At 53.3% G+C, this 10,745-nt stretch overlaps 1 protein-coding gene across 2 annotated transcripts; it reads left to right on the top strand.

The window, feature by feature from the left end:
• Nucleotides 1-707: 707 nt before the first annotated feature.
• ZBTB48 (zinc finger and BTB domain containing 48) lies at nt 708-9,137 on the top strand. 2 transcript variants are annotated; one of them, XM_087702024.1, is made up of 11 exons: nt 708-770; nt 1,527-2,192; nt 2,521-2,804; nt 3,997-4,108; nt 4,400-4,492; nt 4,846-4,932; nt 5,648-5,802; nt 5,901-6,037; nt 7,077-7,241; nt 7,431-7,519; nt 8,803-9,137. In XM_087702024.1, exons 2-11 carry the CDS (start codon nt 1,533-1,535, stop codon nt 9,094-9,096), a joined length of 2,076 nt encoding a protein of 691 aa, XP_087558150.1. In that variant the 5' UTR covers nt 708-770; nt 1,527-1,532; the 3' UTR covers nt 9,097-9,137. The 2 variants fall into 2 exon arrangements, with proteins under 2 accessions (XP_087558150.1, XP_087558149.1); XM_087702023.1 differs by having other exon boundaries at nt 2,518-2,804.
• The last annotated feature ends 1,608 nt before the right edge of the window (nt 9,138-10,745 follow it).

Here is a 10,745-nt window from a genome sequence, read left to right as displayed (position 1 = left end):
ATTTCCGAAATATTCGTTTTGCCCCTTTGCAGTTTCAATCGAGGGAGATGTCATGGCTAGGTGGCTCAGTGGCTAAGACGCTGAGCTTGTCGATCAGAAAGGTCGGCGGTTCGAATCCCTAGTATAGGTCTCCTGCGTGAGCAGGGGGGGTTGGACTAGATGACCTCCAAATACACCTTCCAGCTCTTGTTACTGTTACTGACCTCACCCAGAGGAGGATATTAGGGACTTGGCAGATGGGCGGGCTTCAACTCCCCCCCGCCCCACAATTTCCCATCTTAAGCAAAGCTTCTGCATACATTTAATGCTTATTACATTTTAATATTAAGAATTGATATTGATATAAAATATATGATACATAAATATTTTAAAAAACTCAAAAAAATCAAGTCATTCGACCTATTTTAAAAAAGAGATTAAAATTATTGCTTTTACAAAAATAGAGGGCCAAAAAAAAAAAAAAACCACGCCTCCTCTCTCGAAATCAATTCCTCCCCCTGGGATCACCAGTCCCATCCAAGGCTGGGAAGCATGGGCTGCGTGGTTGCACCGCCTCCCTCCCTTCCTCCCTCGCTGGATCTGATCCGCACGTGGCGCGGCAGGGCTAACAAGAGGGCGTGGCCGGAGGGCGTGGCCCAACCCTTTCATTAGCATGCCCCGCCTCCTTCTCCTCCTTCTGGTGACGTCACGCGCGTCTCCTGCCCGGGCCAAGATGGCGGCGCTCTGCTTTTCTTGCCGGCGGGTTCAGTGAGGGGGGGGGCGCGGTGGAGGTGAGCCATGGGGGAGGGGGTCCTGGGGTGGAATTGGGGGGGGGGGTCTTTACCGGCTGAGAGGGCTGGGAAGGAGGCAGAAGGGGAACCTTTCTGTGCCTGGCTGGGGATGATGGGGCCACCCCTGCTGGTTGGCCATAAGAAGGGCGGGCGTGGGACTCCAGGACCCATGCGCCTCTGCCGGCCCTTGCACGCCCATGGAACCAGGGCCACCTTTGCAAAGGCTCCCCCACTCCCCACCTTAGACCGAGCTGGAGTTTGCACCAAAGGGGGGTGGGGTGGGACGGGTGGGACTCCAAGACTCATGCGCCTCTGCTGGCCCTTGAATTCCCCTTTGCATGCCTTTTGCACGCTCGTTGCGCGCTCATTGAACGAGGACCACCTTTGCAAAGACTCCTTTCCCCCCCCCCAAGCAGAGCCAAGGTTGGGGGCGGCGGGACTCCAAGACCCATGGGGCTCTTCTGCCTGCACACCCCATTGCACGGGGAACCTCCTCTTCCCGTCTTTGCAAAGACACACACACACACAGACACGGATGGCCAAGCTGCAGTTTGCACCAAGGTTGGTGGGGGTGGGACTCCAAGACCCATGTGCCACTTCTGGCCCTTTGGGAGCGTTGCATGCCCACTGCACACCATTGGTACGCTCATTGCACACCAACCCTTCTTCCTGTCTTTGCAAAGAGCTACACAAATGTTGATTTGGAGAAAGGCCCCCTCCCCTCTAACGCCGTTCCCCCCCTCCTTTCCCTCCCAGCCTGCCATGGAGGGCGTCTTCGCCCAGCACAGCGTGAGGGTCCTTCAAGAGCTCAACCGCCAGCGCCAGAGGGGCCAGTTTTGCGACGCCACCCTCGCCGTGGGCAGCCTGGTCTTCAAGGCCCACTGGAGCGTCCTGGCCTGCTGCAGCTCCTTCTTCCAAGCCACGTATGACGGCGGCGGCGGCGCCAGCGGCAGCAAAATCCTCCTTCCGGAGAGCTTCCTGGAGGCCTTCGCCCTCCTCCTCGACTTCTTCTACACCGGCCACCTGGCCGTCACCTCGGACAACCGGGACAGGCTGCTGGAGACGGCCAAGGAGCTCCGCGTCCCGGAGGCCGTCCAGCTGTGCCAGGAGTTTCAAGCCGCTCTCTCGCCGGGCGGCGACGTTCCTGGCGACAAAATCCCTGACGCCACCTCGCCGGTGGAGGAGTCGACTTGCGAGGCTGAGCCCCCCGTCCCCCCGTCCTCGGAAAGTCCCCGGACCCGGGGCGTCCAAGGAGCTCAGGGGCCACGGGACGGCCCCGCCCTCCCCCGGGGGAAGTTGAAAAGGGTCCCCAAAACTAACGTTGTAAGCCGCGCAGGCGACGTAAAGGAGACCCCGGAATGTAAGGAACTTAAACGGCCCCTGAAAAACGAAGCCGCCGAGGATGCGGGCGCCAGTCACGAGGTGGCGTGTGCGGAGTAACGTGCTCTCTAGGAATTGCCCTTGTCTGCTCCTGACCCAGAAAGCGGGGTGGGGAGGGAGGGGGAGAAGCTGCAGGGAAGCACGGAAAGTTACGGGGGGTCTTGAAAAATGGCGAGCAATTTGCCGCAGGTTACTCTTGTTTTGAGCTGGGAATTTGGGGTGCCACTAGCCCATTTTAAAAAAAAAATGCTTACCTGTATGGACTGGTCAAGGAACCAGCCCTTATTGAGGTCCTGGGACAATCTAGAGCGATTCTGCTTTGAAGGGGTGGTATTCTACAAGCTGCCATGTTCTTCCTTCCCACCAGAAGACCCCAGAGGTGCTGGGATCGAGCGACCCCCCTTCTGAAGATCACAACGGAGGAAGGGAAAAAGACGACACGGATGAAGATTACGTCCCCGCTCCAAAGAGCATCCGGGGGAGAAAAAGACCGTCCTTAACCAGAGCCTCTCGCAACGGCTCCAAAAGCCCCGGAAGCGGCCACAGTCACAAGTCTGCGGCCCTCAGACCCCGCAGAGGCACGGCTGAACCGGTGGAATGTCCCACCTGCCATAAATCTTTCCTCAGCAAATATTATCTGAAGGTCCACAACAGGTAAGTTCGGGGCGATTGTGGAGGGAGGGAAGAAGCGAGGAGACAGAGGCGGCTTCTGGGAATCTGTGGAAGGAAAAGGGGATTTCTGCGCTCCGTTGGAGGGTGGGGGGGTTCCCCTGTGTTCCTGACTGCTTGGGGTGGAGATAAGGCTGTCCTGTCTGAGGTACTGATAGTTAGCTCTGTGCTTTGTGATGTTCCCTTCCTGGAGGGAAGGGAGAAACAACTTGGGAGATTTTGAAAAGTGAGATTATAAAAGCCCAGTCTAGCACAATACCAATGAAGAAGAAAAATAACAGCTCACAAAAGAAACCAAGCACGGCTGCATAAAGAACTCTCTTGAGGGATAAACCAGGTGAATTTGAATGACCCTGTTCAATCTCATTCCTTGGAATGACCGATGATGAGTCTATCTCCTAGGAATCTACAGGAATCTGGGGGGGGGGGGGGAGTGATCATACAATATTGGGATTCGACATGCAAGCACAAGCAATAGAACAAAGTCAAACTTGAGACTTTAAGAGGGCTTATTTTAATAAACATAGAGTGAGCTTGGGAAGGATGAGAATCTTCCAAGGGGAAGCCGAGGTGGCGCAGTGGTTAGGGTGCAGTACTGCAGGCCACTTCAGCTGACTGCTAGTTCTGCAGTTCGGCGGTTCAAATCTCACCGGCTCAGGGTTGACTCAGCTTTCCATCCTTCCGAGGTGGGTAAAATGAGGACCCAGATTGTGGGGGGCAATATGCCGACTCTGTAAACTGCTTAGAGAGGGCTGAAAGCCTTATGAAGCGGTATATAAGTCTAACTGCTATTGCTATAAAACAACACAAGAAGTTTGGGAGATTTTGAAAAGTGAGATTATAAAAGCCCAGTCTAGCACAATACCAATGAAGAAGAAAAACCAACAGCTCTCAAAAGAAACCAGCAGGGCTGTATAAAGCAGTGTTTCTCAACCTTGACAACTTGAAGTCCACAGGACTTCAAGTTGCCAAGGTTGAGAAACACTGGTATAAAGAACTCTCTGAGGAATACACAGGGTGAATTAGAGTGTTCAATCTCACTCCCTGGAATGACCAGCGATCCAATGTTGCTCCTTGGAACGACCGATGATCAGTCAATTTCCTAGAGATGACCAGTGTTCAATCTCACTCCCTTGAATGACCAAAGCCTATATATTCCTTCCCACCCCCCTTGCAGGAAGCACACGGGGGAGAAGCCCTTTGAATGTTCCAAGTGTGGGAAGTGTTACTTCCGAAAGGAAAACCTGTTGGATCACGAAGCCAGGAACTGTGTGAGCCGGTCGGAGCAGGTATTTGGAACGGCAGAGCCACGGACTTTGGGGAGCCACCAATTTGTAGGCCCCGTACTCACATTGGGCAGGATGCCCAACCTTTGCCCAAGTGGTCAACTTGGAAAAAGAAAGCTGTTAATTTGCGTTGCAAAGCTGGTCTCGGAAGTTCTCCAGAACCTCCTAAGAGAGAAACCAGCTACTTCCCAGGTGGGTGGAGGAAGATGGATGACGGGTTAGGAGTTCCCGCTTGAGTCATCTCTCCCTCCCTCTCTCTCTCTCTCTCCCTTCTCCTCCTCCCCCCTCCCCCAGGTGCACACCTGTTCTGTCTGCCAAGAGGTTTTCAAGAAGCGCGTCGAACTCCGGCTGCACATGGTGACCCACACAGGCGAGATGCCTTACAAGGTGAGCCTTGCGTTGCGCTTGAGCGTTGCTGGGCGCAAACGGGTGACGGGTGGCGCCCTGAGAAATGGCTCCCAAAGGCCCGACCGCCCAGCTGTGGCTGGATCCATGCTTCCCGGCCCTTAAACCGCTGTATGTGAAAACCGACGGGCATGCTGTAGAATTCAGTGTCTGTTGTGCGTCTTGATTGCGTTCTGCCTCTTCATTTTTTTCCTCATGTTCACAATTTCCGGGAATTGCCAACCCAGCCCAATCGAAGCACGCTGGGGAGGGGGGGGAGGGGGCAAGTGGCTCCAGTCCTCACCCTGTCCCCCCCCTCCCTCTCTCGGTGGCCCCTTGCCCGCCTGTCTTTGCAGTGCTGTTCCTGCCTCCAACAGTTCATGCAGAAGAAGGAACTGCAGAGCCATCTCATCAAGCTGCACGGCGCCCCCAAGCCGCACGCGGTGAGCAAGCATCAGTGGGGTGCCACGTTCCTCCCCTCCCCCTGACAGGCCACCTGAGATTTAGCGGAAGGAGGCTCCCCCCCCCTCACTCCCGAACATCAACAGGATAGAAGCACCAGTGGCCAGTGGAGCAGATTCGGACAGTGAGGAGGGTTGGGGAGGAAGATGGGCCAGTCCTGGAGTCTGGGGAAGGTTTGGAGGAGGGTCTCTGTGTCGGTGGCAGAGAGGGGGCCAGGGCCGTCCGACAGCTATCAGCTGCCTTCGGAGTCAGACATAAGTGAGGCAGAAGAACAGCTGGAGCCGGTTCCCAGTGTGCGCATGCACAGAGTGGCCAGACGAAGGGAAGAGCTAAAGAACAGGGGTCGACTTGGGAGGAAGGCCTCAGGAGGACAGTGAATGGCCCCTCCCAGAGGGAATAAAAGAGGGAGCGTCAGGGGAGTGGAGTTTGCAGGAGACAATGAGTTCGTTTAATTGGTTCGGGACTCTCCGAGACTCCTGGCCGAGTTTTGCAGAGATCGGCCTGGCAGCTCTCCAAGCCAGATGAGGTCTGTGACCGTAAATCCTCCTTTGAAAGACTTTGCTGGAGGTGAAGGAGCAGAATTCACAGGGAATTAATAAAAGGGGTTCTTGTCGGGACCAGGAGTTGGCTTCCGTCAGAGCACAAACTGGTTTCCCTGCCCTCTTCCTCCTCCCGCCCCATCTCTTCCCCTTCCAGTGCCCCTCCTGCTCCAAGTGCTTCCTCTCGCGCACGGAGCTGAGCCTCCACGAAGCCTTCAAACACCGGGGCGAGAAGCTCTTCGTCTGCGAAGAGTGCGGCCACCGCGCTTCCAGCCGGAACGGCCTGCAGATGCACGTCAAGGCGAAGCACAGGTGCCGGCGGGGAACGGGCGCGGGGGGTGGGGAGAGCTTCAGCTGGCCGGGGGACGCTGCAGTCTTTATCTGACGGGGGCGCTTCCTCCTCTTGCCAGGAACGAACGGCCGCACGTCTGCGAGTTCTGCCAGCACGCCTTCACCCAGAAAGCCAACCTCAACATGCACCTCCGGACCCACACGGGCGAGAAACCCTTCCAGTGCCACCTCTGCGGGAAAACCTTCCGCACACAAGGTGCGGGGCGAACCTGGTTATCGGCTGCCTCCTCGCCGGTGATCTGGCTGTAGCACGGCACAAAGTGGTGTCTCCACCGGCCGAACGAGAAGCGAGCAGGGTCGTCCGGACGGAGCGGGATTCTTTCCAGCTCTGCGCAGGTCGTCCTCGAGTTACGGCCACGGTGGAGCCCCAGGTTTCTGTTGTTAAGCGAGATATTTGTTAAGCGAGTTTCGCCCCGTTTTACGACCTTCCTGGCCACCGTGGTTCCCTGCGGTTGTTCAAGGCAGTGACACGGTTGCTAAGCGAGCAATGTGGACTTTGCAAAACTTGATTCATGGGACGCTGCAAAATTCAAATTGAAATTTAATGAATCTATATGCGGCTTACAGGAATACAACTCTAAAAAAGGATAAAAGTTAAAAATAGAGAAACGCAGATTAACTGCAACCGTCATAGCTTCAACCGTCATAAAGATGAGTCACTGGCCAAGCATCTGAATTTGGATCACGTGAGCGGGGAAATGCTAAAGACGATCCTCTGTGAGAAACAGTGATAAGTCCCTAAGCGAAACTCACTTAACTTGTCTCACTTAGCATCCAAAACTTGGAAATCCATTTTGGTTGTAAGTTGAGGATGAACTGTTGATGCCACAAACACTAAATTAATAATAAGAAGGCAACCAGGATCAGGTGTGTAGGAGTGGGTGCGGTGGCCTGGAGGTGGAGCTCGAGTTCGATCCTAGTGAGAGGCAGGTATTTCTCTCTCTCTGAGAATACAGTGAGAATACATCTCCCGAACAAAACTCCGCTCTGGTGACAGGGTAGGCATCCGGCCAGGAAACACTCAAGCTCCATTCAGTTGTCCAAACTCCACCCCGCAAAGGATTATGGGGGTCATTAAAAGAACATGATAATGAAGCAGGATCAGATGTGTGTGTGTGTCTGTGTGGGGGGTGTCTCTCCCTCCAAGCTGTGAAGGACGCACAAGAGATCCGGTCACAAGTGTGAGACAAAGCCACATCCTGCAGGTTCACCTCGTTTTTGTCCTCGCCCCGCAGCGAGCCTGGATAAGCACAACCGGACCCACACGGGGGAGCGCCCCTTCAGCTGCGAGTTTTGCGCCCAGAGGTTCACCGAGCGAGGCCCGCTCCTCAGACACGTGGCCAGCCGGCACCAGGAAGGGCGGCCACACTTCTGCCAGATCTGCGGGAAAACGTTCAAAGGTAAAAACGGCCGGATCGCGGGAAAACCCGGGCCGCGTCTCTCCCGCCCTGCGAAGGAAGCAGCTCACCCAGTGGCGCCCTTTCCTTTCGGGGAGCAGGGGCCGACTCCAGGCGCCCTTCCTTTTTTTGGGGGGGGGGGGTTAAAGGCATGGGATCCCGCCACGACTTAACCGATTTCTGTCCCCGTAGCGGTGGAACAGCTGAGGGTCCATGTCCGTCGACACAAAGGGATGCGGAAGTTTGAGTGCACGGAATGCGGATACAAATTCACACGGCAGGTATAGTGTGTGTGTGTGTGTCCGCGCGTCCTTTCTGCCTTCTGTGAGCCGCAGTGGCGCAGTGGTTAGAGTGCAGTATTGCAGGCAAACTCTGCCCATTGCCAGAAGTTCGATCCTGACCGGCTCCAGGTTGACTCAGCCTCCCGTCCTTCCGAGGTGGGTCAAATGAGGACCTGGATTGTTGCCGGGGGGGCGGGGTGGCAAAAGGCTGGCTCTGTAAAGCGCTTAGAGAGGGCTGTAAAAGCCCTGTGAAGCGGGATATAAGTCTAAGGGCTATTTCTAGTCTTTGTTATCGGTTCGAGGTGGGAAGGAGTCATCTTAGGTCAAAAAAGTTTTCGAGAAGAGATTGACAGGGATTTGTCTAGAATGGTCTAAGGTCTCCTGCTTGAGCAGGGGGCTGGACTAGAAGACCTCCCAGGTCCCTTCCAGCTCTATTCTGATGGATTGAATGATTGATTGATTGATTGATTGAAATGGTCTTGGATTCTTGTTTGAGCAGGGGGGTGGACTAGAAGACCTCCAAGGTCCCTTCCAGCTGTATTCTGATTGATTGATTGATGGATGGATGGATGGATGGATGGATTGAAATGGTCTAGGATCTCCTGCTTGAGCAAAGGGTTGGACTAGAAGACCTCCAAGGTCTCTTCCAGCTCTATTCTGATTGATTGATTGAAATAGTTTAGGGCCTCCTGCGCTAGCAGTGGGTTGGACTAGAAGACCTCCAAGGTCCCTTCCAGCTCTATTCTGATTGATTGATTGATTGATTGAAATGGTCTAGGATCTCCTGCTTGAGCAGGGGGTTGGACTAGAAGACCTCCAAGGTCCCTTCCAGCTCTATTCTGATTGATTGATTGATTGATTGAAATGGTCTAGGGTCTCCTGCTTGAGCAGGAGGTTGGACTAGAAGACCTCCAAGGTCCCTTCCAGCTCTGTTCGGATTGATTGATTGATTGAAATGGTCTAGGGTCTCCTGCTTGAGCAGGGGGTTGGACTAGAAGACCTCCCAGGTCCCTTCCAGCTCTATTCTGATTGATTGAAGTGGTCTATGGTTCTCCTGCTTGAGCAGGGGGCTGGACTAGAAGACCTCCAGGGTCCCTTCCAGCTCTAATCTGATTGATTGATTGAAATGGTCTAGGGTCTCCTGCTTGAGCAGGGGGTTGGACTAGAAGACCTCCAAGGTACCCTCCAATGGTTAATAGTCATGTCCCGAAGGGCAACGATGGAATTTGGGGGCCTTCCTTTCTTGCCCTGCCCTTGACCCCCCCCCTCCCTCCCTCCGCCAGGCTCACCTGAGGCGCCACATGGAGATCCACGACCGCGTCAAGAACTACAACCCTCGCCAGCGGAAGCTGCGCAACCTGGTTATCGAGGACGAGAAGGTGGTGGTGGTGGCCTTGCAGGCCCCCGACGTCCTGGAGGTGGGCTCGGCGGAGGTGATCGTGGAGGCCCTGGCCCAGAGCGCCTCCCACGCGGGTCTCCCCGCCGGACAGAGACTTTGCGCCAACCAGAACTTGGGCCCCGCCGAAGTCACGGAACAGTCCTTCCTCATAACCATCCCGAGCGACTGCGGGATGTAGGGGCCTCCTCCTCCTCCCCCGTAATAAAAAGATTAGCAAACCCGTTTTCGCTTGGAATGGTCTGGGTGTGGGTCGGCCTCCCCCTCGGGCGGGCGGGCTGGACTAGAAGACCTCCGAGGTCCCTTCCGGCGTTGTTAATCCTGTAACCCCAGATCGATTCGCCAGTGGAAACGGCTCGCCTGCAGAAGCCGCGTGAGGTTTTCGAGAAGGGACTAGGCGGCTGTGTGAAATAACTCTTCTCTCGTCAAAACTATTCATGCGCTTGTTGCGCAACTTGGTTGCTTCTGCCGTTTGGCAAAGACATCATCCGGTTTTGCGGTTTTTGTTTTCTCACCTGAAGGGGAGAAACACCCCACACACCCCCACGGAGCAAGGTAAGCCAGGAATGGTGGCTTATTCCTGCTCTGAAAGCAGGTGATAAAATGCAGAGATTTGGACCCGCAAATACATTTTTTTTCTGCTTTCCAGATAGTGAATTTTTGCCCAGAAAAACGCAGCGCCTGTACAATCTCTCTTATTCTCTCTCATTCTGTCTCTTGTCTCTCTCTTTCATTCACTCTCTCATTCTTTCTGTCTCTCATTGTCTCTTTCTCATTCTGTCTCTCGTCTTTCTCATTCTCTTTGTCTCATTGTCTCTCATTCTGTCTCTGTCATTCATTCACTCTCATTCTGTCTCATTCTTTCTGTCTCTCACTCTCAGTCTGTCTCTTGTCTCTCATTATCTCTTTCTCATTCTCTTTGTCTCTCATTGTCTCATTCTTTCTCATTCTGCCTCTCATTGTCTCTTATTCTGTGTCTCATTGTCTCTCTTTCTTTCTCATTCTCTGTCTCGTCTCTCATTCTCTGTCTCGTCTCTCATTCTGTCTCTTTCTCTTTCTCTCTCTTCTTTCCCAAGCAGATTCCAGGAATGTCAACGCATCTTTTTATTTCTCATTCTTTGTCTCATTGTCTTTCTCTTTCTCATTCTGTCTCTCGTCTCTTTCTTATTCTGTGTCTCATTGTCTCTCTTTCTCTTCTTCATTCTCTTTGTCTCATTCATTCATTCACTCTCATTCTGTCTTTCTTTTTCTGTCTCTGTCTCTTGTCTCTCTCATTGTCTCTTTCTCATTCTCTTTGTCTCTCATTGTCTCATTCTGCCTCTCATTGTCTCTTATTCTCTCTCATTCTCTCACTCTCTCATTCTGTCTCTTTCTCTCTCTTCTTTCCCAAGCAGATTCCAGCAATGTCAACGCATCTTTTTATTTCTCATTCTGTGTCTCATTGTCTCATTCTGTCTCTCATCTCTTTCTTATTCTGTGTCTCATTGTCTCTCTTTCTCTTCCTCATTCTTTGTCTCTCATTCTGTCTCTTTGTCTCATTCAGTCATTCACTCTCTCATTCTGTCTTTCTTTTTCTGTCTCTCACTCTGTCTCTTGTCTCTCATTGTCTCATTCTTTCTCATTCTGCCTCTCATTCTGTGTCTCATTCTCTCATTGTCTCATTCTTTCTCTTTCTCATTCTGTCTCTTTCTCTCTCTTCTTTCCCAAGCAGATTCCAGCAATGTCAACACATCTCTTTTTATTTCTCATTCTTTGTCTCTCATTGTCTCTTTCTCATCTGCCTCATTGTCTCTTATTCTGTGTCTCATTGTCTCTCTCTTTCTCTCTCTC

This window comes from Thamnophis sirtalis, unplaced genomic scaffold (genome assembly GCF_051295495.1).
Source record: "Thamnophis sirtalis isolate CommonGarterSnake01/CBP01778 unplaced genomic scaffold, rThaSir2_p1.2 scaffold_15, whole genome shotgun sequence".
Lineage (NCBI taxonomy): Eukaryota > Metazoa > Chordata > Lepidosauria > Squamata > Natricidae > Thamnophis > Thamnophis sirtalis.
The sequence above is the reverse complement of the archived record's forward strand: the minus strand, read 5'-3'. Positions and strand labels throughout refer to the sequence as shown.